The 26992-nt window shown below is 43.1% G+C and overlaps 1 protein-coding gene across 7 annotated transcripts; it reads left to right on the top strand.

Annotated features, from left to right (window-relative positions):
- The first annotated feature begins 1188 nt into the window (after positions 1-1188).
- LOC120093162 (disks large homolog 5-like) lies at positions 1189-13918 on the top strand. 7 transcript variants are annotated; one of them, XM_087584827.1, is made up of 7 exons: positions 1189-1512; positions 3938-4043; positions 4200-4396; positions 5139-5301; positions 6450-6581; positions 7039-7215; positions 10718-13918. In XM_087584827.1, the coding sequence occupies exons 3-7, from the start codon at positions 4246-4248 to the stop codon at positions 10800-10802; spliced, it is 708 nt and encodes a 235-aa protein (XP_087440953.1). In that variant the 5' UTR covers positions 1189-1512; positions 3938-4043; positions 4200-4245; the 3' UTR covers positions 10803-13918.
- Positions 13919-26992: the final 13074 nt, after the last annotated feature.

Raw genomic sequence — 26992 nt, 5'->3', positions numbered from 1 at the left:
TCATAGGCAAATGGATTGAACTAGAAAATATCATCCTGAGTGAGGTAGCCCAATCCCAGGAAAACAAACATGGTATTCACTCACTGATAAGTGGATATTAGCCCAAAAGCTTAAATTATACAAGCTACAATCCACAGACAAAATGAATCTCAAGAAGAACAACCAAAGTGCACATGCTTCACTCTTTCTTAAATGGGGGAACAAAAGCATTCATAGGAGGGGGTATGGAAGCAAAGTTTGGAGCAGAGACTGCCTCACATTGGTATACAGCCCATATATATGACCACCAAAACTAGATAAGATTGATAAAGCTAAGAAGTACATGCTGACAGGAGTCAGATGTAGCTGTCTCCTGAGAGGCACAGCCAGAGCATGTCAAATACAGAGGCCAACGCTAGCAGCAAACCACTGAGCTGAAAGCAGGATCCCCGTTGGGGAATTAGAGAAAAGATTCAAAGAGCTGAAAGGGCTTGCAACCCCATAAGAACAACAATGCCAACCAAGAGCTTTCAGTGATTAAACCACTACCCAAAGACTGTACATGGACTGACCCAGGGCTCCAGCTGCATATGTAGCAGAGGATGGCCTTGTTGGGCACCGATGGAAGGAGAAGCCCTTGGTCCTGCCAAGGCTGGACCTTCCAGTGTAGGGGAATTTGGGGGGAGGAAGGTGGGCAGACGGGTAGGGAAAACCCTTAGAGAAGAATGGAAGGGGGATTCGATAGGGGACTACTGTTTGGGGATCCAGGAAAGGGAATAACATTTGAAATGCACATAAAAAATATCCAATAAAAGACAAAAGGGAACATGGCCTGCCTAGTGTACTGTGATTGGTGTAGCACTCTGTGAACCTACCTTTCTTTCAGCATTAAAACATTTACCGTGTAAGGTGTGACACTTCAGTGAACATATGAGAAAATAATGACACACAGTGTCCCACTACTAAAATAAACCAAATACTAACCCTAACTTACTGAATACGATTTGCAGTTGATGTTTTCTGTAAAAAACTCTCTTTTTATCTTGCTATAAACACAAGTGTTGGGCCCTACCTTGGGGTGTTTCCCTTCCCCCTGGCTGAGCCTTTCAGCCTGCTGTGGCCAGAGGTTGTTGATGACCTTGGCAGCTGCTCTTGCCCCTGTTTTGGGGTGGGGACTTTCCAGGATGTTATTTCCTGGTTCCTGGTTGGGGTCTTCCAACTGCTACTTGGAGACGTGTCTAGTACTTTTCCACTGCTTTTGCCTCTTGTATATAAGGAAATCTCAGTAAAGCCTGGACGGCTTTCTCGCAGGCCCACGACCGGTTCTAGTGTGGTAATGATGCAGGAGTCCCAAATGGAGGTTCCACTGGGATTGGAGAGGACAACTCAATGAGATCATGCCAGGAATCCGGCCGGTGAAAAAGGAGGGATATAGTGGGGAAAATGGGCCACAAAAGGCCTCAGTAATCAAGATCCAGAAGGACCACCAGAATTGAAATCACGTGCAATGAAAAATAAAGATTTGGGCTAGTGGTGAGTAAACCTTGTAAAAAGCGACAAGGTAATGATGATAAGATGTTTTTTGTGTATGTGTTCTTTTAGAGTTATGCTAAAACCTAAAGAAGTGATGTCAATTCTCTTAGATGCTTTTAGCCTTTTGACCCTGACTAGAGACCGTTTATACCCTAGACAAGAGAGAAAATGGGTTTAAGAGAAAAACAGTCCTTCTGGACTCTCCACAGATGCTTTGGTGAAAGAAGGAAAATGAGCTTAAGCTTTTTTGGAGCTCTCCTGGGGACAGAAGGAGGGCGGCAGACGTCCTGGCTCTTGCTGGCTCCTATTGGAGAAGTGCTTATCTCTGGTTCTGGGTCCTTTAAGTACGATATCTGGGACCTTTTGGTGGGACACCATCTAGCTCCTTCCCTCTATGTCTATTGTCTGTCCTTGGTGCACCAAGCTGTCCACGGATGTCAATTTATGTCTGGGTTTTTGCTTCTCATTGCTCGAATGTTCTGTGTTTCATGTTTAAGAGAAAAAATGGTGAAAACTTTAAATGCTGGTTGATTCCCCCCTTGATTTAGTTTTAAGTCCTTTCAAGAAAGAAACAAATAAATAAAAACAGTTTCAATTGACCTTTGGAGCCCTGCATCCTAGATAACTGGTTATCTCTGGTGTTAACTGTCATGCGTGTCTCTGACTGAATCCGGCCTCAATGGAGGAATGTAGCTAGGAGCATAGGTCTGTCCACTGGGGAAGCTCCCCAGGGGGCTGGCTAAATGTCTACACTAGCTGGCCTTCAAGGTGCCAGCAGCTTCAAAGCTTCTATGGTAATGGAGCTGATGTCTATTTCTCTTAGAAAAATCTTAGATTGTGATTACTGGATTCAACAGGTAATAAGGTGCTTCTTTTAAAAATGACAGCTACAAAAAGTAAGAATGGTGTTTGATCTAAATACTAAAGATATGTGTAATCACTTCATTTTTTTCTGTTTGGTTTTAAATATATAATACGCTCTACATGTCTTGGCTATAGGTTACTGGCTTTTAAGTTATTGGGTATGGTTAAAAATTTGTAACATTGGTAAGAGAAAGTTGGCTTAAAACTGGAGTCATTCTAGACAACACGTGCCATGAGCCAACCCAGGGGAACAGGTCTAGATTGGGATACTATTTGAATATAACTCTTATCATGGAAACCGGACTTATAAAAGAATTTAGGGCAATGTCTCTTTGTTGGGGTATTAGAGCCTGCAGCATCGTTCGTTCATATGCAAGGCTTGGCCGTCATACTTTATAGCATGAGGAATGGACTTGGTGTTTCAGAGAGACTGGATTTTGGAGGATAGATGGTTTGGTGGAGGGTGAGTTTTGCTTTCCAAAGTTATGGCTGTGCTCAGGTGTTATAAGGGAAACTTAAAGATTGTGGTTAATGATTGCCAGTGTTACATTGGCTACAGTTTACAGTTCGATCACAGAGAGATGCAGGATTCTAACTCACACATATTTGTAATTAAGGAAAAATCAAATAGGTGGAGATTGTTACGAAGGGTTGATGAGGCTATGGAACTTATAAGAGCATTGCAGCCTGGTTGCTTACTGCAACTGCTATTTCAAGAAATACATATAGAATTATTATAGGTTTAAGAGATTGATTTTATGCTGTTTCTTGCACTCTTGGGTTGTTGTGAAATATTTCATTTCTTGTGTTTCCTTGGGTTTTGTTTGACTTGCCCATACATTTGTATGTCTTTTTGAAAGAAAAATGTATTCATTTTTATTTATTTTGGTGAATTGTTCTTTGGATGACTTTTGTCTGTGGTTCCTCTGAATGCAGTTCCCTCGGTGGCCAGATGAGGGCACCAGATACCAAGTTATAAATGATGGTTAAGCACCCTGTAGGTCCTCTGAGTGAAGCCAGCAGGTTGCCCAGGTCAAACTCCAGTTCTAGCTCCTGTGCACCATGATGTGCTACAGCTTCTCTGCTTCCTCCTGCTCTTCCTTGGCCAGCAGCACCTCTGCATTCTGCCCCTCCATGGCTCTCGCTTGGGTCTCAGGTCCCTCACTTTTGGGGATTTTAACTTTTAAGAATGGAGAGAAAGTTTACAATTTGATGTTTGCCCTAGATGTGAGCACCTATGTTGCCAGGAAAAGTGAGGTTCCATTGCACAAAATGGGATTGTAAGACAGAGATTTCAGGAAAAAACATGGGTGAATATATTGAAACCATTCCTCCTCCCAAGGCACACTCCATGAAACAACATTCTCCAACTTGCATACATTTAAAGGTGTAGGAAAAGAAATATTGGCCTCTAGGGAACAGTGTAAACTGTGGGAATTGGATTATATGTCACACACATGGACCCTGGACCCTGGGTTTATACATTTCAGGAAGAAGAATATTCATCATCCAAGGTCTTTAGATCTTTGGCTATTAACAAATATGTTCTATCCGTTTCAAGGCCTGATACAACTCTCCCTCTCCTCAGCAACTGAGTTGTAATGAAGCAGTGAGAACTCTGAAGCTCTGGAAGGAGAGTGTGCGAATGGATGTTCCCTCGCTCAAAAGTGAGTCTCTGGGAAAGTCACTGCAGAACCTGGTCAGTCTGGGTGGAGGTAGTTAGCTAGTAAGCTATGGCATTTCCCAGTAACATCACCGGTAGTGTCTTCCCTGGAAATTCTCTTGTATCCAGGAGACAATAGAATCTTCTGTGATGTCAGCAGTGTTGTGGTGACACCAACTGCCTGAGCGATTTCCCTTCATTTCCTAATGGGTTCCCGAGGAGGCATGTTCTCCAGGATCCTCAGTCTCTTTCGGAGGGACAATCATATCCATGCAGAGACCAGACCAAGGCAGAGGGAGGCCAGCCTTCTATCACGTTGGAGAACAAGACGAATGGAAAGGTCCTTGAGGAGGTCACGTGAGTACTGGGCAGGGCAAGGGGAGCTTCCTGGAGGAGGTTGGCTTGAGCTGGTCCTTCCAGGAGTAGGATGTATGATTTTGAGCCTCAGTTTTCCTAAATGGCAGACCCAGACACAACAATTTCTGATCATTAGTTTGACAGAGAACCAAGAACTGTTATATGTCAAGGGGCTTTCCTTGGATCTCTTTAGTGTCATGGGCAGTGTCAAAGAATACCAGGATGAGTGTCTGTAAGAATAACAAAGTGTCTCTCTCAGGATAGGCTGTTGAAGCACTTCATTCTCAGCTGTGTCCTGTAGACTACGTGGGTAATTGATGCCAAGAGGGATACTCTCCTGGTCATATATCATGGTCTCAGTTACTTTGTACTTGAACACACGTGACTAGGGATTCAAGATGTTAAACAGTTTGGACTCAAGAACTTACCTGCCTCACATCATACATTAGCTTAGAAGGTCCTCGAATTCTTCTTCTTTAGGCCAGCTTTAGAATTTCAGTGCAGAAGAATGGCTGTAGGAGGTGTGGTCTATATCTATGACGGCATATGTCACAATATGGCTATGATGGTGGGGAACAGGGACTGAGCTGAGTTCAGCTTAAAGATAGCTTTCTTGCTCCATCAGGGATTCACTCTATCTGTAGAAATGTTCATCCTCAGACTTCTGTTTTAGACTAAGCATAGTTTTTCTTGACACTATGTCCACATATATGCCTGTTTACTGGTGTTTATCTACCTACAGAGTCTGATCAGAAGGCATCATCCCAACCCTCCACGACACCTGTTGAGGAGGAGAGAATGAAGCGTTTGGAGAACCTCAAAATTGCCCTCCACAAGATGCAAAAGGAGAGAGATGAACTCAGGAGAATCCTGGCGGATTACCCAGGAAAGAATTTAAATGACAGGTAGTCACAGTGCAAGTTCTGTTAAATCCACATTTCCTCACATCACAGTAGGCTACAACTCCAGGGTGGGCTCATGGTCAAAATCACTTTCCTGATTGCATCAGAATGTGAAGATCAGATGGGAATGAGATGGTGGCACAGGCTATTTTAATTCCTACAAACGTAAATCATAGCCTGTGGCCTCAATTACATACTGGGAATGAGGGTAGTAGTGTGTGAGCTCTCAGTGTGTGGTTTAAGTAGCCTGGACAGTTGTTGGGTTGTGGGAATTTCTAAGTGCTCTGGTTATGAGCAATCATTGTTGTAATTGACGTGGAGGTGCTTTGGGTTCAATAGGTCCTGTGAAGAGCTGGAGGGACCTAATCCCTCTTGCTGCCTCACATGTCTGACTGCACTGTCAACAGGGGATCATTGCTTTTCTCAGATTTTATTGATTGTATTTTGAGATAATGCCACATTCTTGTATTTATTTGGCATTCTAATTGTATGAGAGAGAGAGAGAGAGAGAGAGAGAGAGAGAGAGAGAGAGTTTTGTGTGAGTTTGTGTGTGTGTATGCATGTGTGAGTGCGTTTTTGTGTATAACTTAAGATCTGGGTATCCTGTGTTCTGATTTGGCCTGAGAATTATCCTATGTCAATTTCCATGGCATGATAATGATGTGGCTGAGAGCCTCACTTTGAACAGTACAACATTTCACATCTGGTCAGGTGGACACACCTGGGAATCTCCTGGTGTGTGTTATAAATTCTTTTCCCTGTAAATACTGTCCATGTTCCTTTGGGTTTTCATGTAGCAATAGATTCTATGATTGAGAATTGTTACCTAAGAACAGGAGAATAGGCTTCATGGGTTTAAGTTGGAGCCTGGATGGTGGCACAGGACCCTCGAATGTTCTTGGCAAGCTAGTCTATTCCTTCAAACCCTGTCAGGGAGCTCAATCAAATCAGCTCCCTGCTTTTGTTTCCTGGCACTGCTGTCCCCGCGGCCATAATAATAAACTTAATAAATACCAAATGGACCCAGTACCAAGGAGCAAGGGTGTGGCATGTCCTAGGCTGGGGTAGTTCAGGATTCAGTCTAAATTCATATAATTCTTGTATCCTTCATTCATAATGTTATTTGATCCTTGGACCACGCCCTGCCACAGGAACAAGTTTGAGTCCGAGATGCTCATGATGCAGCACGAGGAAGTGATGACCGACATGAAGAAAATGAGCGAGCAGATCAATACCGCTTTGGTCAAATGTAAAAACCTTACACTGGAAAATGACTGGTACTGGTGAGTAACTTACAAGGTTGTGACCCCAGCACTAGGCAAGCATATGTCAGCCCATTCTTATCTTTGAAATAAAGTGAGGATCAGGCTTTATAGTGTTTGAAGCAGACCAGGAAGCCTGTCTCTAAGGAAGGCTCTAAGACATACAGGACACAGAAATATTGGCCTCCAAGGGACATTCTAATAAAAAGGACATATAAGCACACATAATGATTAAGTCCTCTTCTGGGAAAAACTTGAATCAATGGTGTCAGGTTTTTGAGAAGTGCCCTGAGTCTTCTGGAATGTTGCTCTTTTCTCCATTTGACCTGTCTCTAGGTTATGCTCCATGGCTACTGTGGACGTGGACTATAATCTGGGGCTCTCTTCGGATCAGGATCCTATAAGGAGGAATGGACTTGGAGAAGTGGGAGGAAGTTGGAGACTGGCTGGGATTCACCATTTTTTCTTTGTGTCTCAGCCGCAGCTTCTGCCCCCTCCTAACTGAGTGTTTTGAGCTGAAGAACAATGCCCAGAGAGCATGGAATGAGTACAAAGGGCTTCTAAGGGATCAGATTGCACTGGAAGAATCCACTAAGGAAACAACAAGGTTCTGTGGGGAAGCCAGTATGAAAATCCATGTAACAAGCAGCCTCAGGTAGGATGAATGAAGCATCAAGGGCAGGTTTTCCTGATATCTCAGCATAAACCAAGTCAAACCAATTTAACCTTTCTCTAACTTATCCAGACACTCTCCTAGGACTCATCCAGTTGTTCATTTCTTTGCCCATTTACAAAACTTTCTGTGATCCTAGCTTCATGCAAGAAACTGGAGGATTGACAACCAAGTCCTCCTGCTCAACTAGAAAATGCATTTCCTTAAGGGGGATCTGTTGATCACACATTGCACACTTACATGCCATTATGCTAGAGGGATGCCATGTGGTAGCCGTCTTTGTAGTGCACAGAACTGATTAGAGTTCAGTTCAATTGCCAAAAGAATGGCTCTCACTTTCAATTATGATGGGGCTTGTGGACTTTTTCTCCTTTTCCCTGTACATTGAAAATGGTCCCTTCTGCCTGTCCAAATCATGGTTTACAGTGACAGAGCTTGAGAAGCAGTGTGTCAGTCCTGTTCTATGTCAGTGTTTTAGTGTTCTTTCCTGTGTCTCATGTCCTGGAGCTGACTGGATGAACAGGGATGTAAGAAAGGCTTCTCTCAGGGTGAGGGTTTGTGTGAGATATGTGAGGGTTAGAGGGAAATTTTTCTCCAACTCTCTCAACCTCGTGTGCCCAAGAAGTGCATTCCCTACACAGGTTTACTCTATAACGGATGGATAGCAGTGTCTACGCTCTCACTTGACACATTTCCTTTGCCTAATCTGTATTCAACAACTGTGCTTCCAGAAGGATGGCCTCCTCATTCTTTTCTGCTTCTCACTTATGATTTCTGTCCTCTCTCTCTCTCTCTCTCTCCCCCTCCCTCCCTCCTTCCCTCCCTCCCCCTCTCCATTTCTCTCTGACTCTGTGTGTGTGTGTATGTGTGTGTGTGTGTTTGTGTCATTGGGCACAGATGTGTGAACATGGTTATGGCTATGGTACATATGTTACATTGGGAGTTGCTTGTTTTAAGTGTTTGAGGTATGGGTGCTTACATATAGAAGTGTGTGTATATGTGTGTTTGTGCATATGTGTGTGTGTGTGTGAACACAACAAGTTTCTGAACACAGACACATATTTATATATATTGTATTAGTCTATATGTACACATATAGAAATGTAAAAGAGAGAAGAAGAGGAAACACAATGTTTCCAATTAGGTTTAAACTGTTCTTAATGGGGTTTTGATTACTATTGAAATTATTACAGTGGGAAAACTATTCATCAACATTGACATTACTTGGAGAAATCTCAGGAATGGGGTACAGGGATGTGAGGAGAGGCTGCTGTGTGATGTCCATGTACCTGAGTGTGGAAACTGCTGACTCAGGGCTCTTCTGCCTCCTTTGCTCTCGGTGTACAGTAACACTGGAAGGTCATGTGCTTGTTGTGTCTTCTCAACATCCTGGTTATGTTAATAGTTACCTGCCACCACGTTCTGTCCAGAATCGCCTAAACTTGGTTGAATATACCTTGGCTTGGAGTTTGGTCTGGAATTTGTTAATTTAAAGATTAATTTGCTTAGAGTTGAATCTGCAAGCAGAAGATGTCCAGGAGTTATGCTGAGGTGTAATCACATTTTGCCTCAGACAGAAACTTAGGCTCAGAATAGTCCACAGCACTCACCCTGTGTTGGGTTGTGGCGCTCTTAACTATTGTTATTCAAAATCATTTGACTGAGTGAAAATCACCTATAAGGAGGGTTTAGAAAGTGATGACCCTCAGACATTGCTGGAGGTGTCAAATGGGTAGCCCTGTGAGAAGCCATGCACAACTTTTGTGCAAGTTCAACCTTTGACACAGCGATTCCAGAACAAGAAGTAGGTGTCAGCAGAGAAACTGTGGCACATTAGTGTGGTAGTGGTTCACCTCAGAGCAGCCATGAAGCAAAATTATCCAGAAGTCCACCAGTCAGAAAGTGAAAAGGTACAATGTTGTCCAGCCCTTCAATGGACTGTGTCTGAGTTTGATTATACCTGCCAGCATTTGACTTTGAATCAGTCAGCCTTATCTCACTCGAATTATATCTGATAGCATCCCATTAGAAGTTTTACCTTGGATTGTGGTTATGGAGATTTCCTAGCTGTTTGTGCTGGTAGTTTGACTCCCCTGTCAGGTACTGTATCCTAAATGGACCTCATATTGAAAAATGCAGCTCACTTTGCATGCACTGGGAAACAGTGAGCAGAGGACTGAAGAGGCTCACCTGCCCCCACCCAGTGCTCTGTTGCCTGAATCAGCCTCCTGTGCTCGGCCTTGTGACCTTGCTAAGCAGGCTTGGCTACCAGGACTAGATGTCACATTTCTAATTCCTGATTTTCAGGGGAATACACTTTATTGGCTGAGCTGTCTTTAGCCTATGCTCACTGTGTACTTACCCCATTCCAGGTTTTTTTTTTCTTATGCACAATAGTAGACCGGGTGATCCCTTCTATTATCATTAACTGGGAAACTAACCACATTCTTCAAAATACTCTGCTTGTCTGTGTGAACAAATATATTTGGGTGAGTTCAAAAGTGTGTATGTCTGGGTGTCTGTCTGTCTGTGTCTGTATACTTGCATGTCTCCATGGACAATATAATCTTCTACTGACCAGGATGAGGAGAGAATGGAGGAAAGTCTGCAGGACACACTGAATCAGAACAAACTGGTCACTGAGCAAAAGGCCTTGTCTGAGAAGATGCAGCATCATTTCGGTGTCACTGAGATGATTGAACGCACAGGATGAGAGGACCCAAGTAGATTCCCTGTGCTTATAAACTGTCTTATTGGGTGTGTGACTTTCTCCATAGTTCTCAGCATCTGTCAGCTAGGAGCAGCTCAGAATATTATTTCTGTCGATTTTAAAAGAAATTTCATCCATGAAATGTATGTGTACTGATCCCTCCAGTCTGAGCTCTCTTGTATTATCTGAGCCCAGTGACTTTAAGTCTCCCCACAAATAGTTTTACGATACCCATAAACAAAGGAGTGGTTTATTTTCTGCATGAGTATTTCCTTTAGAGTTCAATGCCTACCCTTGGCAAGATTTCCATGCAGCATATTCTTGCCAAATATAATATCACTTCAGTGTGCATGTACTTCTTGAGATGTTGTTTCTCTGGGTCTTTGCAGATATTGAGGTTTTAACTGGACCCCAGGCATATTCCTGCACTGGAGGAATAATGATAGTCTTCATTTCAGTGATGGACAGGCCTCCAAGGCCTTCCTATTGTTTTCTAGGTTGGTCACATCTCTCCTCATCTGACGTTGAGACATTGCTAAATGATTTTAAAATATAATATGTATAGACGTTTGGAATTATCTGCTGTTACTGTTCAATTTTTAGCAGTTTTAAAAGCTGGGAAAATATGCAGGCCTGTGGGATCTCTTACCCTTCTACCTGGCCATGAGAAAATGACCTCAGATGAAAGATCATCCTGGATTATCCTGCTGAATTGTGCGCTGTGTATGGGAGAAGTGACATGGCAGGTCCTCACCAGGTCTTTTCCACCCCTAGGTCTGAACACTCCAGCAGACGCTTGCCCATGGCCCAGACCAGGACTACAGCTCTCAGAGACAGACCTGTCCACCAGGAGCACTGAGGGAGCAAAGATTGACAACTCCTCCCGCATCTCAGTCCTTGTAACCATTCCAATCTTGGGCTGCATTTGAAAGACCTTGAGATGTGGCATGGAACATGCCTCACGTTTAACCCTTTGATGACTTGTCCATCAACAACCAACCACCCCAAATGAGGCGTCTACATTCCTCTTGAAGAGATTTTACCATCTTACCTGCCGTTGTGCTGTGTTTCCAAGGCCAGCAACAGGCTGGAGTTATATGTTGAAAAATCAGCAGGAATTGAATGCTGACTAATTTACTTGTTATATTTGGTTTTTAGTTTGAAGTTTGGTTGTTTTATGCATTTGGTTTTATTTGTATAAGTTTGAAGTTTTGTTATTCATTTGTTAACTTTAGTGTATTTAATTAATATTAATTAATCAATATTCCTAAGGCTACATACATTGAACTCATTGACTCCCCAATTTAAAATGTTCTTGAATAAATTAATGTTTGTCTATAAATAAAAATGTGACCTTTAACCCTTCACTCACAAGGCCGTCCTGAGTCGTGTGTGGTTCTTCCTCCTGTAACAGCCCAAGTGTAAGGCAACAGTGGTTTTCTGCAAGTCTCATGCAGCGTAGGGTTCATCATCAGTTCACAGCCAGCCAGAGCTGCACAGGAAACTGTGCTCTTGATGTAGACAGTGTGTCATACTCTGTGGAACCCCCTTCATGATGAAAAATATCCTTGCTTTATCCTTGTGCTCACAAATTTAGCTTCCTTCATAATGACAAACAAAGGAGAAACACAGAAGTATTTCTCTAATACATTAGAGGACATACAAACATTCAGTACGGGAATATAAAATGTTCAGGGCACACAGAGTTTGATGCCTGTGGATTCCTTGAAATATAGCATCAACTATGACTGAACATTTAATGAATTCCACCAATTGTAGAGGAATGAACATTTTTACTGTTTTTGTTGTTGGTTTGTTTCTTTTATTGATAATGATGTTTTGCTGAGTTCATTTTGATATATATCATAGCTTCTTTTGGGCAGAGGTCTTACAGTTTTGAATTATTTCTTTTTTTGCAATTTGTAGGGGATATTTTTATCTATATTTCAAATATTCTGTCCCTTTCCAGTTTCATCCCATACAATCCCTATTCTCTCCCCAGAATGCCTACCTCTATGTGGGTGCTACCCCACATGCCTGTCATCTCCCTCCCACCTCCCCATATTCGTTTTCATGCAATTCTGCCAGCGGCCAGCAGAGGGCAGTGGATTTCACTGGGATGTGATGTGACAGAGAATTGTTAATTGCCCCTTAGGTCCTCTGGGATTCAAATTCTGAAACAGATGAGCCATGTCTCCAGTCCCTGTCCTGGACTTTTGTAATGAATTCTATTATTTACAACTTGTCTGCCAATTCTGTGAGTTCATTGAGAGAGCATTTTCTAATTTGTCATTAATGATTTTTTTTTAAATGGCCATTTACAGAAATTGTTAAACATTATTTCCTTGTGCACATTCATTAATGGGCTTATATTTGAAACAGATTTGAAAAACTAAAACACTATATTTAAAAAAACGTAATTCAAATGGGCTATATACATAAGCATAATACAGTTGAAGAAACTTAAATGACTTAGAAACTCATATTAAATATTTATTATCCTTGGACACTACAGAAATGCCAATCAAAATTATTCTGAGATATTTTTTCATACCTTTCATAACTTAGTTTAGTAACACATAAGAGAATTCACTCCTACTGGCTTATGGAGCAAGGGGAACATTGAGATTCTCCTGGTGGCAATGCAAATTTCTGTAGCAACTTTGGAAACCAGTATGCTGTTTCTTCAGGAAGGTGGTAATGGGTAAACCTCAAGATACAACACCAAGGCATATATCCTAATGTTGACTCACCCTAGTATAGACACCCTTTCTCCACCATGTTCAGTGAAGCTCTCTTATAATATTCAGAATTTGGAAATATCCAAGTGGTCCCTTACGAGATGAGTGCATAAAGAAAGCATGGTGCATTTCCAGACAGGATTGCTGATCAATAACTACAAAAGGACAAGGGAAAGCATGTAATTTTCAGGACAATGAATGGGTCTTGTAAAATCATCCTGCATGAGGTGATCCAGATCAATGAGGACAAATGGGATACATATTCTGAATAATCTGAATGTTAATTGTTCGACCTGTGTAACTGTATGATCAGTTTAGTGTAAGGGTCAAGGGACGTGGGCCAGACTGTCCCCATTTTCGGTGCTGTTTGCCTTGATCATACATTTGTATGCCTTTCTGAAAGAGAAATGTATTCATTTTTATTTATATTGGTTAATTGTTCTTTGGCTGACTTTTGTCTGAGGTCTCTCTGCATGCATCTCTAAGTGGCCAGAGGAGGGCACGAGATATCCTGTTATAGATGATTGCTAAGCACCCTATAGGTCCTCTGAGTGAGCAGCAGATTTTGCATTGGGTTCTGTTGTTTATGGTTTGCCTCTCCCCAACTGGTTATCTCTGATGTTAACTGTCATGAGTGTCTCTGACTGGATCCAGCCTCATTGGAGGAATATAGAGCTCTGTGAGCTGGGCAACAGCTGATCTCCTGGGAGTCAGGTAGTACTGTCTCTGTTTCGGGTGGGCCTCCTGGGTCTCTGGTTTGAGCAGGCCTCCAGGGTCCCTGGAAGTACAAACCCACAGGCCTCAGAGAATTTTGAGAGAGTCTGTACTGTTATTTTCTAGCTTCCCTTCCCATTTCCTACATCTTCAATAGAGCACAGAGTTGACAACTATGAATTATATTTCCTAGGTGCCTCTCAAACCAAGAGTTTGCATGTGACTAAGTTTTGTTGAGAAACATATGAACAGAGTCCATAGGCAAAATGTCTGCCATTTTCTTCATGATATTTACCCTCCGTAGTACTGAGGATCAAATTCCCATATTCTTAAAGATAGTTGATTTATTCAATATCAAGAATGTATGTGGGGTTGGGGATTTAGCTCAGCGGTAGAGCGCTTGCCTAGCGAGCGCAAGGCCCTGGGTTCGGTCCCCAGCTCCGATAAAAAAAATGCTGACCCCTAACACTGTGTATAAAAATACAAAATGTAAATAAACAATACAAACAAATTTTCCTTTAAAAAAAAAAGAATGTATGTGTAAAGTATCAATATCCGGTGTTCATAATTGTCTTATTTTGACTCCAAAAAGCTGCACTTCCAGACCTGAGGGTCCCTGAGGGCTCCGAGTTGCCATTGCCAATGTTTGGACAGAAAGACAGAAGGACAGGGCAAGGGATTGGGAGGGAGTGGAGGATGAAGGGAATCACCATGATCCAGACTTAGAAGGGTCAGAGTAAGAGCTACAGGAGAGAAAGCAGCCTACAATGTAGGTGGAAGGGAATAGGACCCTATTGGGGGAGTGGGGTGTTTCCCAGAAGGTAACAGGCAGCAAAGAGAAAACATAGATTTAAAAGGTGTTAATCCTGGGATGCTGGGTGGAAGGGAGGTGTATCGTAGCTGTCAGGAGGATTAGAAATGTCCAAACATTGACCGTGTGTGTGCCTGTGTGTGTGTGTTTCATTCTCAAAATCAGAGAACTCTTGGGCAGATGCCATGACTGCACTAAGGAGCCAAAGCTGTTTAATTAATTCACTGCTACAGTCTGGTACATTGAGGTACCAGGTGAGGGTCATATTAAACTGGACTCGGGGTATACAGCCCAGTCAGCCAATGCACAGTTTATTGAGTTTCATTTCTGTTAAAGACAAAACAGGATAAAAGTTCCCACTGTTTCTAGTTCTCTCCAGAAGCTGTTTCCCTAGCCATAGCATATCTTGGATCTTAGTGACCCAAACCTCCTTGCAGACTGAGAAACATGTCAGCCGTCCAACTCTTAGACGTGTTAGAGGTGCTGCTGTCTAATTAAGCTATAAAGAAAGTTACTTTCTCGTGAGAAAATGACCATGAAGTCCACGTCCTCAGGTTTGCAGCTTCCTTGGCAGACAGAGCACCAGGATCCTCTGCTTGAGGACGTTCACCTCCTCTGTATCTCAGTGTGGTGAGAGTGACCGAACCATCCCAGGGTGCCCTGCCTCTGGAAAACTAGGAACAGTCGCCTCACGGCATTTCTCTACAGTACAGTAAAATAGTGTCACCCCTAATCCCTAGAGAATGGCTCAGCAGACAGAGGGACCTGTGGCCCTCAATAGCCGGAGAAATGCTGCCCTCTGTGGATTGGCTGCCTAATTTTGGGCTATCACAGGCAAGGGAAAAGTCTCAATATTTGCATCAGATCCAGGCTTTTCCAATAGTTTGGCCCTAAGTAATTTTAGAACACAATACTTTTAGTATTAGTAATTTAATCCACATTTCATCTACCTAATCCAGACTGTACCTAAATCGGGGAAAATGAAAGGAAGTAAATTCTTAGTCATCTCAGATGTCAGAGTCAGGGACTTAGAGAATTATACAACCTTTGTTGTGTGACTAAACCTTCAAGAAGTTCCTCTTAAGCCTTGAGTGTGACCAAGCAAGACTAAGCCAGAAAGCAACATTCTGGTTCACTTTTATACCAGACTCAAGGACAATCATACACAACACACAGTCAGTCAGACATTTTATGTCCTCTCCTGCTCACATGGGAAGCCATGGAGCCAGAAACTGAGATGATAAACTTCAGTGCAAACACAAGAAGCCAATTACAATATCAACCACAATAAAGAACCCTGGTGTGGTGGCACACACCTTTGCTGGGGGAGACAGAGACTCCATGTCCTCCCTAGCCAGCCAGCCCAGCTGACCTGTCCTATTCCGAGGCAATGAAAACTCCCGTTTTATAAAAATGGTGGACGGCACCTGAAGTGTAACACCCAAGGTTGTCCTCCGGCCCCCACACATGCAAGCTGGATTCTGGATGGTGTTTCCTTCTCCTCTGGAAGACACAGGAAACTCTACCATTCAGCTCCTCCAAGGCTTCAGGCATCTGCATGGAAGGCACAGCAAGAGGAGAGACAGTGTCAGTGCATCCACTGCTCCACCATAGTCTGCTTTCTCATTAGTAAACAAAAGGCCTCCCAGGAATTCTGAGGCCTGCAAAGAAGGAGGTAGAAACAGCTTTTGAATGACTCAAAAGTGTTTTTAAAAAATCTATTGAGTGGGTTCTCATTTGAAGTTCATAGAACACTCACTTCCTAGTTTGAAAATTGGTATTTGAGGAGCAAATTAAACATCGAACCTTTTTAAAAATGTATCTTAAGGAAACCAAAAAGGTCCAAATGATGACTGTTCTACTGTATAGAAGACTGTTAATTAAGAATATGGAAAGCAAGACAGAATCAGAAAAGCCCACATTCTGTAATTCCTATTAAATTCAGCAATTTAGTTACTATGTTGAATTCTAATTAAAATGTTTAGTTGTTGGGACATAAGAAAGTCACGTAGGACCAAAAGTAACACTGCAGAGATTGCTTTCTTGTGGTTGGTGGTGAGAGAGGGGCTAAGGGATTAGTGACAGCTCAGACTGGACCAACGAGCTCATCAGGTAAAGGAGATTGCCACCAAGCCTGGTGACTTGAGTGTGATCCCTGGAATCAGGTCCAAAGGAGAGAACTCCTCCCAAAAGTTACACTTTACTACATAGTACACAGTGGCAATCATGTACACAAGTGCGCGCACACACAAACACACACACAGACACACACACACACACACACACACACACAGAGAGAGAGAGAGAGAGAGAGAGAGAGAGAGAGAGAGAGAGAGAGAGAGAGGGAGAGGGAGAGAGAGAGAGAGAGAGAGAGAGAGAGAGAGAGAGAGAGAGAGGTGAATAAACATAATATATTTTGTAAAGGTTCAAACGTCACAATTCCCAAGAATGAATCTTAGCATCCAGTCAGTGTTGCAGAACAGAAGAGAGAAGCAGGCCATTCAGCAGGAGCTGCAGGCCAAGTCTTCAGCAAGCGAGCAAGTTTCTAAGAAGGTGGGTCCTGAGGCAAAAACGATTGGGAACCAGGCTGTATCCCAACAAATGGACCATCAAAGGATTTTTTGAGAACTCGATGCAGACATTTGCATTTGTACCAGAATTATTGTTAATGCTGGCATTCATTCTACACTCCACCCAGCAGTTACCTAGCAACAGCCAGGTAGGCCTGGCTTGCTATAAAAGAGAGTCTTTAGCCTCTCATGTTCCCTGACTCTCTAACCCCTTTGCTTTCCCTGACCCCTTCCCCCTTTTCTTCCCCTGCCCCATTGCTCCTCACATGCTTGATGCTCTAGAAAGCCAAAGAGGGCATCAGATCCTGTCAGTTGTGAGTTGACAGGTTCTTGCTAGAATTGAACTTTGATTCTCTGAAAAAAAGTCCAATGCTCTCAACCACTGAGTCAAGCTCCATGGGTAAGCCATCCCCAAATAGGAGTTGAAGTGTCATTTCCACATCTAGATACCAGGATAAAGAGTCCCACCTCTAAATCCCATCTGTGAGTTCAGAGCATTCCAGGGGGATCTGAAAAGATCTTCCCAGTACAGGCCCAATACCTCTGAGACTTTCTCATGCTCTCCCCACCCCAGCTTTAATCTCCTTGATGGTGGCCTGGGCCCTTGAAAACGAAAGAAGTAAAAAGTTCTTGAGAAGCTGTAGCTTTTTGTTTAGCTTCTGATTCTTGGTGGCTTTGAGGAAAAGCTGGATTATAGGAAAAAGATTTTGCACATGAATTTGGGATCCTAGAATTCACATCCAACAAACTGGCGAGACTGGGCTCAGAGCTGGAGAGGGGAGACTCAGGTGGAACTGAGAACTGTGCAAAGCTGCATCCCATTTCCCTTTGCCACTGCAAGAGCCAGAGAGACCCATTTCACAGTTGTGCTGTGTTGTGCTGTACTAGGCTTGGTAATGAGGCAGCACAGGGCCTCCCTTTGTAGCCTCAGACTCCAGGCTCTGCTGTCTCAGTTCCCCAAGCATCAGGAGGGCAGGTGTGGGCTGCCACAGCGCTAGCAGGAACAGGAAGATTTCTGTGTTCTGTTCTCTTCTTCATGGGCTGAGGCTGAGCCTGGAGTCTCCATGTCAGTAGCATCCTTCAAGGCTGTTCCTCTGCAGCTCTGAAACCTTTTTTTTTTTTTTTTTCAACGTAAACCAACTTTATTTTTTTCCTTTGAAATAGTGTTCATATAGCACTACAGCTAGGTAAACAATGTGACATAGTATAAGTCTTCTCAAAAGTCAGAGTTTTGTTTTCTTTGCTGTTTTTTAGTGAGCTTTTTAAAAGATGCAGCCTACTGTAACAGGATAAATATTTTTAACCATTTCACTTTGAGTTAATGAAGGCTCACAAATGAGCAACACTCCTCATTGAGGAAAACAAAGAGCTGTTGTCCACAAGGGACAGCTCACTCACACAAACAAAAAGAGCTGTGTAAAAATCACTAACTGTTCCCCTATTAAACCTTGACCCCTGGGGAGATGCCTGGGGAGGTTCACTGTCAGAATATTCAAGTCCTGGGGCTCCCTCTAGAGGAACAACTTGAAAACCTTCAAAACTTCATTTGGAAAGAACAAGAAAAATCTGATTTTACCTAAGCTATAAAATTTTAAAGCTCAGAGGTAGCATTTGAACATTTTTAGTTGGAAACCTCTCCAGAAGGTGTCTTGCTCTAAAGCATCCATGAAATGGGCGCAGCCACTGTCTTTGCTGCTCTTACAGTCCTTTCTGCACAGCAACACAGGGACAATCATCTCCAGTTTCTGAACTGCAGTCAGCTGTGAGCATTGCTCCAGTGTGGGACAGCTAGCTTTCCTCCACTCCTTAGGGATAGCATTATTCACATTTGAATGCCTGCAGCATCTCTCACCTTTGGCCCTTCTTCCTCCCTCCTTCCTGTCCTTCTATTTGTCTGTGCTAGACAAGCTTCTGCCATTAGACTGTCACCCCACATCTGAGTTTTTCACAGGATTAAACCACCAAATCATATAAAGTGACATCCCCTGAGATGACAGCTTGTTTCCTTGTCACTTCCTTGTGACTGTTCTCTTGAGAAAGGCTCTCAATGCACAGCCCAGGCTTAACACAACCAAGAGACCCTCCTGCCTCTGCTCCCAGTCCACATCGCTTTCTTCTTAAATGAGATTCAAAGCTCAAATTTCAACATATCTCCCTAGTACTGGGAACTTTCTCTCTTGAAGACGGTCTGATAATTTAGTGGGCCAGCATTGATTTGAATCAGTTTGGCTTTGGGTTGGTAAAAATTTTCACTGACTTCATGGACTTCATTTCTTCTCTTTGAGAGTCTCTGAGAACCTGGTTCTTATTTTGTTCTTCAGGGCCCAAGAGTCCAGAGATTAGAAATATTGCAAAGGTGAAGATTCTAGTAAGAAACCTTGCCCCCGGGCTGGACAGATGGCTCAGCAGTTAAGAGCAGTGAATGCTCTTCCACAGGTCCTGAGTTCAATTCCCAGCAACCACATGTTGGCTCACAACCATCTGTAATGGGATCTGATACCCTCTTCTGGTGTGTCTGAATTTACAGTGTTCTCATATACACTGTAAAAATATATAAAGATTTATTTATTTATAAAATAAATAAATATATCTTTAAAAAAAGAAACCTTGTCCCATAAACTCAGGCTTAAACGAAAGGCAAAGGAATTAGGAGTAAAGACAACGTATTTTTACACTCTGTTCATGGGGAGAATAAAAATCAGTAAGATAGAGAGAAAGAGGACACTAAAGAAAACAGAGCCCTGCCCATGAGACCTTACAGGTACCTGTTGGTTGGGGTTCTCTGTGAGCTTCTAGCCCCAACATCATCTCACCTGGATGTTCTACTAACATCATGCCTGGTTGAGTTACAGTTGTTTAAGATCAGACATAGTACCAGTGTCGTAGTCAATGTTCTATTGCTATGAAGAGACACCATGACCATGACAACTCTTATGAAGGGAAACTTTAAATTGGGACTGGCTTAACATTTTCAGGGCTCCAGTCTTTTATTGTCATGGGGAGTGGGGGGTGGGGCACACAGGAAGTCATGGTACTGGAGAGACAGCTGAGAATTCTACAGTCTAGTCAGCAGGCAGCAGGAAGGGAGCAAAGACATTGGGCCAAGCTTGTCATTGTCATTTTCTCTTTTTGATCATCAAGAAACAAATAGATTTAGATCTGTGGAGTTTTCCTGTTTCAGGCAAATGTGGTGGTTAGGCCCTGTAATTCTAACACCCTGGAGACAGAGAATCAGTCATGGTGAAGACCAACTTCAGCCCATAGTGAGACCCTGTCTCAAAGAAACACACACACACACACAGACACATAGACACAGACACACACAGACACACAGACACACACACACACAGACACACACACACACACACACACACACACAAGAAAAACAAGAAAACAAGAGCCTGAGGAAATGGACCACACCTTGATTATATAACCTTCTGGATACCCTGAGGGATTACTGGGATCAGGCTAGTTGCACAATAAATCTTAACAGTGAACAGCACTGATCAATCAATAGGCCTTGACTGAATATGAAGAGAAAGGGGGTAGAGCATAAGCATTCATTGATCTCTGCGTTCTCAGGGTGGATACCATATAGACAGCTGCTCAACCTGTCGTGGTGGACTGTGGCCTCCAATTGCTTGCCAACATACACCCCTTCATTAAGTTGATTCTCAGGCATGTGTTTTAGGAATGGGGAAGGAATTCATGTGGTAGGACATGTACAAATCAATGTGAAAAGGCAAGCATGTTAAAAGTAGGGAAAGGATCCAGAGGAAGCTTCATAAACAAAAAAATCTCGAAATTGCAGTCCTTAAGTATACTGTATGTACAACACCAACATTAACAAGTAAAACACATCCATATTTCAAGGACAGAAATTCTAGTCATGTTGGCACATGTGTGTAATCCCAGCACTTGTGAAGATGAGGCAGGAGGATCTCTGTGAGTTTGGGTCAGCCAGGACTACATAGTCAGTTCAAAGCCACCTTATAGTTTGTCTAAAATGAAATTTTTTTCAGTGAGATAGCAAGTCCAGAATAGATAAACAGAAACGTCCAGCAATAGAAGTGTTACTGAGGACGCAGACTGATAGGAAGCACCCAAAATCCTGGGATGTGGTGTAAGTTGGAAAACATTTTTATGCCAATAAAACTAGGTGTGCCCATACCCTGTGATCCTGAAGTCACAGGCCTGTGTACACTGCATTAGAGGATCTGCCTTCTCAGACCCAAAACCTGCATTTCAAGATGCAGGAAGCAGAGCCACACTGGCTGCAGGGTGAGTCTGCAGGGTGAGTCCGCAGCCATAAGTGTTGTGGATACCCCTCAGTCCTGCAATTCTTGAGGGAACCAGCTACTAATGGTCCAGATTTGGCTCCTCAACCCTTGGTTAAGTTGTTAGTGGGAGCAGGCTATGTAGTCTCTGGGGCCTGGAAAACATTTGACTGTCATTCTTGGAATTAATCTGCTGTGCTTGGCTAAAACATCTTCACCCAGTAACTACTAGCCGATATCTTGGTGACATTAAACATGTACTCTTTGCCTGGAGATTCCCCGGGGTGACCTTAGATTGGTCCCATTTCTAGCTGATAGAATTGGAGGTAGAGCTTAGATTGGCTATGAGCTCCCTGCTTCTGTTCTTTTGGATCATCAGGGTTTCATGTCTTTCCTACAAAAAAAGACAACATAAGAAAACTACAGTTTATTGAGGTTGGAAGCCCACTCTGGCTGGCATCATTGCCATGGCACCATTCTGTGAATGGCATATAAAACTGGGCTCTAGCATTCATGTGGTAATTTGTGCTAAACCAAGTTTGCTGAGTGATCAAGACAAGAGAGATGAAGAAGTAGAAAATATTTGGTAACTTAACATACGATTTTATAGTTTTTAGCTTGGAAAGTTGTTATAATCATACCAATACTATTTTAAAATGTTTTATGTGTTCAAACATGTATGAATTAATTAAACGATTAGTGAAACATAAATCTAAAGAAAATAAGAAGACTATCATTATAAGAACTGTGTCTGTGTTGTCTTTAGTGTGTTAGAGACTCTGGTGGTGACCTATATTCTGTAGCCCCGTTTAGCTGGGTGTGGTGACAGTGGGTGCTGAGGACCACAATGTATGGGCTTTCACTGTTGGTTTCAAGCTCTGTCTCAGATCCTCTCTGTCCACATAAGGTTTCTAGTCTGGAACATTTGGTCAAGCTCAGACATGAGCAAGGGTTCAGCCTTGTGAATAGTCCTCTGGATCTGTTGCAGGGTCTCCAAGAATGTGATGGGGGAACGGCTAGTAACGTTTACCTAGTGACCATCTCAATATGGGGGGCATCTGACCCTTAGGAGGTTAGCCTAATTTTCATTGGTCTCATGGACACATTTATTTTACTGTTCCTGAGTTTTGCAGCTTCTAGGCACAATGTAATTTTAGATAAACATTTAGGGCCTTTGCCAGATTTAGGGGAAACTTTGGTCATGAAGGTGAGGGCGTTGTCAAATCTCAGAGGTAGAGCCAACCCATATACAGAATTTTTTGTCTTCTGAGTATGTGTCTCTTGTTCAACAAGAACTGCCATCCATTTGCCTCCTGTTTCTTTTTGTCACTTGGTTTCCTCCTGTCTTCTTTCTGTCAAGGTGAGGAGTCCCTTCTCTCTAAAAAGGGCCCATGGACACTGGCATTGGCAAATGCATGTCAACTGTTTGCAGTATGCATGTCTTTGCCCTTCTCCCAGCAAAATGAATGGGATGAAGCCAGAAGGTCAGCCCTTTGTGCTGAAGTCCATTGGCTGAGGGACTGGGCCTGTACCATCCTGTGTCGGTGACCACTGCAACCTAGTGTACCTGATTCCATGTTGAAGAAAACTGCTCCATATAAACCTCTCCATGTGTGACATTGGACCGCATCAGTCACTTTTAGGAAGGGCAGAATGCAGTGCAGTGGAGCCCAGAGTGGAAGCCAGAGGCTCCAGCCAGCCCCAGAGCAGAGCAGGATGCAGCGGCCACAACTGCAGAGGTAGCAGCAATCAGACCTGGGTTCCTGCTTAAGACGGGAGATGAAACTGCTCACATCCACGTTCTACCACAGCTATGGTTGTTTCTGTATTGTCAGACCCTGCCGGCAGGATCTGAGCTTTGAGCTCCTGTTGATCAGAACTGGAGGGGCCAGAGCCAGAGCAGTTCCTGGAGTTCATTTCCCCTCATGAGGGTTGTTATTGGGCCTCTCCACATCCACGGCTATGTCCCTCCTCTGTTCGGTGGAGTCTGATGACCTGAACTTGGCTGCTGTCTTGGAGTGGCTCCATTGGGTTATCATGTGGTAATGGGCTGGCTGGGCTGACGGCTGTCGTTTTTTTTAAGTCAGATATGGGTCTGGCCCAGAAGACGTGCCTCATAATGGGTTATTTCAATGTCATGCATCCACTTCCTGCGGTTCTCCTCAGGAGGATGATGAAGGTGTAAGTTAATAACAGTTCCTGGCACAAAGTCAATGTATTTATTAGTGTGGTTGTAGCCACAACAGCTCAGAAAAAAGCAGGCCAAACAGGATCAAGTCTTTTGAATAGAGAGGCTATCACTAGCCTCCTCCAGGATCACAGTGCCTGAGACATCCATCATAGCCATCCTACTCCATAAAACCCCTTCTGGGCCTGTGTCCATCACCCACAATACTACTCAGGAGCTCCTACTGCTAGCGTCATCATAGCAACAGTAGCACCGGCTTGCAGCCACAGTTGCTGCCAGAAGAGGGGTACAGCATGGATGGGCCAGCATGACCTATGAGCCTATGGGAAGTTGTGAATCATCCCAGGGGCAGCAGTAGCTGTTGTCCTAGGAGGGCTCACTTCCCTTCTTTTTTAGATCTTTGTCTCCAATCCATAGAAGTGACAGAAATATACAGAGAGATAGATACATAGAGAAAATTATTACGGTCTCATTCATACATTCATGCACCTGAAGAGACCATATGGATCCCAGTCATAGATCCTCACCACCTGCATCTCATTGGCCTCCTAAACAGAAGGTGCCTTAACCAGACTTAACTCTAGAGGTGACTAACCAGACAACGTTCAATTTTGATCCTTTTTTGGACTGGAGGTGTCAGATTCTTTTAAAGCATTGGCCATCAAAGAGATTTCATGAGGAACATCTCAGGTTGTACAACTCTTGGAGTTCTTTCTTTCTAGCTCCAGAGGACTCCAAGACAACCAGTGTTTCAGGGTCTGGACCAGAGATGGCAGTGTGTTACTGGGAGTGGATTTTGAGGTTGCAAAGGCCCCCACCATTCTCAGTTGGCATTTGTTTCTTCTACTTCTTCATCAACACTGGAAGTCTCAGCTGTTCATGCCACATTTTCTTGCTCTAAAACTCTGAAATTGCAAGTCCCCAATTAAATATGTCGTTCTATATGTCGCCTGAGTCACCTGTTTAGTCCTTCTTAGTTTTAGCATTCTGTTAATAGAAATAACAACAAAAATCAAGCTTTCTGAATTTTTTAGATTCTTTGCCAGGGCATGGTAAGACCTAGCTACCTTCATTGCGATGATTTTCAAGACTATAGTGATTTCTAAATCTTGCTTTTCTCAAGACTGGATTGGTCACCTTGTCAATAACAGATGGGGCCTGCTGATTCTTTTTACTAAGTCAGGTAATTGTGAAGGGCAGGAAAAGGAAGCCCCAAACACCCAACTGCAATTAGCTGTGAACTTAGCTTTGCTGCACCTGGAGGCCATTCTGGGAAGGGAAAGCCATCTATTCCAGGCCGTCCAATGAGAGGAGGTGATTGGCTTCATCCAGAGAATAGGTTGAGTAGAGTTAAAATTTGCATTTCTGAGAATTCCCAGGTAATGAAGCTACTGATGCTTGTCCAGGTCACAGTTTCAGAAGTGTTGGTCTAGCATGCCTGACTGGTAAGTGAGGAGGTTGTTCAGGTTTTGATATTTATGGAATTTCTACTTTCCTGAACTTCTAGGAATACATGGCAAGTAGGCTTGAGTCTAAATGAAGAACTCGTCTTCATAGTTTGCATGGTGGTTAGTGTTTGTTGATCATCAACTTGACAGCACCTGGAATCTCCCTGGAGACACAGCTCTAGGCACCCAAGTGGAAGATCATTTGATTATTAGCTCTATTATATAAGGCATTACTAGATGTAGGTTAGCCTCGGGACATGCTGTGCAGAACTCTTCTGATTAGACTGATTGAAGTGGGAAGACCCACCCTCTGTGGTTGACTGGGACAGTGGACTGGATAAGAGGGATGAAGTGATCTGAAGACCAGCATCTTCCTCTGCTCTCTGCCTGCAGTCAGTACAACAGCTCTCAGGCTCCTGCTGTCCTGACTTTCCACTGTGGTGCATCTTGCAACTATAAAACAAAGTAAACTTCTCTCCCTTAACTGTTGCTATTGTACACATACTTAATCACAGCAACAGAGAAGTGACAAAGCCAATCAACTGTCACTTAAGCTCCTGAAAACCCACAGGAATCTCAGCCAGGAGTCATAACCTATTGTCCAGGAAAACAGGAAAGTTAGGGGGAAGAGACACTCTTTCACAGTGCTTCTCCATTCATAAGCATTTTATGGGAACACAGACACTCAGAGACAAAAAGTGGTCAAATGCAATGGAACTTAAAAGACACAGACTCCAATGACATGGTGGATCCCATGAGTCACATGGTACATCCCATGAGTCACATGGTACATCCCATGAGTCACATGGTACATCCCATTGTTCACATGGTGGTTCCCATGAATCAGATGGTAGATCCCATTAGCTCTGCTTCCTAAGCCACTGTGTACTCAACTCCTTTTCCCCTGCTACCTGAATCCAGCTCCATCTTGCCTGAATCTTTCTGCCATGTGTCATGGTATTACCACTTTGATTTCCCATGATTCTGTGCTCTTCCCTTTGTATTCTGATGGCCATGGTGCTTGTTCAAAAACCACCAGCTGTGATGGATTTCCTCCTGGTGCTATACTATAGCCACATAGTTGAATTCAATCATTACCCTTAGTGCTTTGAATTCTGCTGTGCCTAACACTAGTTTTTGTTCACATTTAGAGGACAGAGCCTTTGACTCCTTTTTATCTTTGAGGGGAGTCTTTCAACTAGACTTCTCTGCCCCTGCACATAGAGTCTCTATGTCCCCTTTCAGTACATAAATCATAAAATACCCCTCCCTCTGATTCGGTGGGTTTCATAGCATGAAAAACCAGGGCCAGGCTCTTTACAGATTCATTACTTCCTTACCTTGTCCAGTACAAAGACTGCAGCACTGTATCAGGTGTGACACATGCTCTCATGCTCCCTGGTGCCTCTGCCCTCCCTGGTCAGAGTCTACATCCTAGGGTGAGCCCCCAACTCCATCTATCAAACCGCCCTCATTTCAAAGCCCCCAGTTATAAAAAGGCAGGGCCTGCCAGTACTCTAGCTCCTACTGCTGACCCACCCATCACTCCCCAGTGTGGAAACTGTCACTCTTGCAGGCCTTCTCTGTGAGGTTTGGGTCATGAATCCACATTTGGGACAAGATGAAGCTCCTAAGCCTGCTGCCCTCATTCATGCCTGCCTGCCTCTGCACATTCTGATGCCTCAGACCCAACGCTCACCCTGAGTACCTTTTCCTCCTATTTTCTCAGTTTAGTTCTAGACACTTTTTCAAATACATTTTCATGTAAAAGGAATACTTATCCTCTCAAATCTTGGAAAACATAAAGAATTATGGACAAGAGCAACTGTGATTCATGCTTTCGATTTATTTTTGCAAGACATTTTCTTTGTAGACATTTATTATTCCCATCTGTAAGTAGTTTGTATATAAATGTGTGTTTGAATTTGTTTGTTTAGTCCTTATCCTGGTAGTATCTTTCATTTCTTTCTTTTCTTCTACTTAACATAGGGCTACAATTTTTAAAAATGTAATTTTGACAATATCTTTAGTTCTTCTTTTGGAATGAAATTTCAGGTTGAAAATGCTGGCACCCTAGGTCTTTTTAGGCTCTTAGTGTATCTGTAGCAAGGCTGTTATCAAGGAAGGATGTAGAAATTGAGAAACTTCCCAGAGGATCATGAATATTTACATCTCAATAACCTCCCTGTAAGTCACAGAGTTTTGCTTGGTCGTCCATCATTTAATTCAGCGTCTGTATTTCTGTGATTAGGCTGCATGGTTTTCTACATTTCTCAAGGATATGTGTTCCTTCTTCTGTG

The sequence above is a fragment of the Rattus norvegicus genome, chromosome 15 (assembly GCF_021556685.1).
Source record: "Rattus norvegicus strain SHRSP/BbbUtx chromosome 15, alternate assembly SHRSP_T2T, whole genome shotgun sequence".
NCBI classification, from domain to species: Eukaryota; Metazoa; Chordata; class Mammalia; order Rodentia; family Muridae; genus Rattus; species Rattus norvegicus.
Note: the sequence above shows the minus strand (reverse complement) of the source record. Positions and strands in the feature narration are given on the sequence as shown.

What these genes read in the sequence shown, in the direction of transcription:
- LOC120093162 (XM_087584827.1), top strand. Translation starts at nt 4,246, where the DNA reads ATGGGTTCCCGAGGAGGCATGTTCTCCAGGATCCTCAGTCTCTTTCGG. An exon ending in AAGGTCCTTGAGGAGGTCAC is followed by an intron (nt 4,397 to 5,138) that starts GTGAGTACTGGG and finishes ATCTACCTACAG; the next exon opens with AGTCTGATCAGAAGGCATCA. An exon ending in CTGGAAAATGACTGGTACTG is followed by an intron (nt 6,582 to 7,038) that starts GTGAGTAACTTA and finishes TTTGTGTCTCAG; the next exon opens with CCGCAGCTTCTGCCCCCTCC.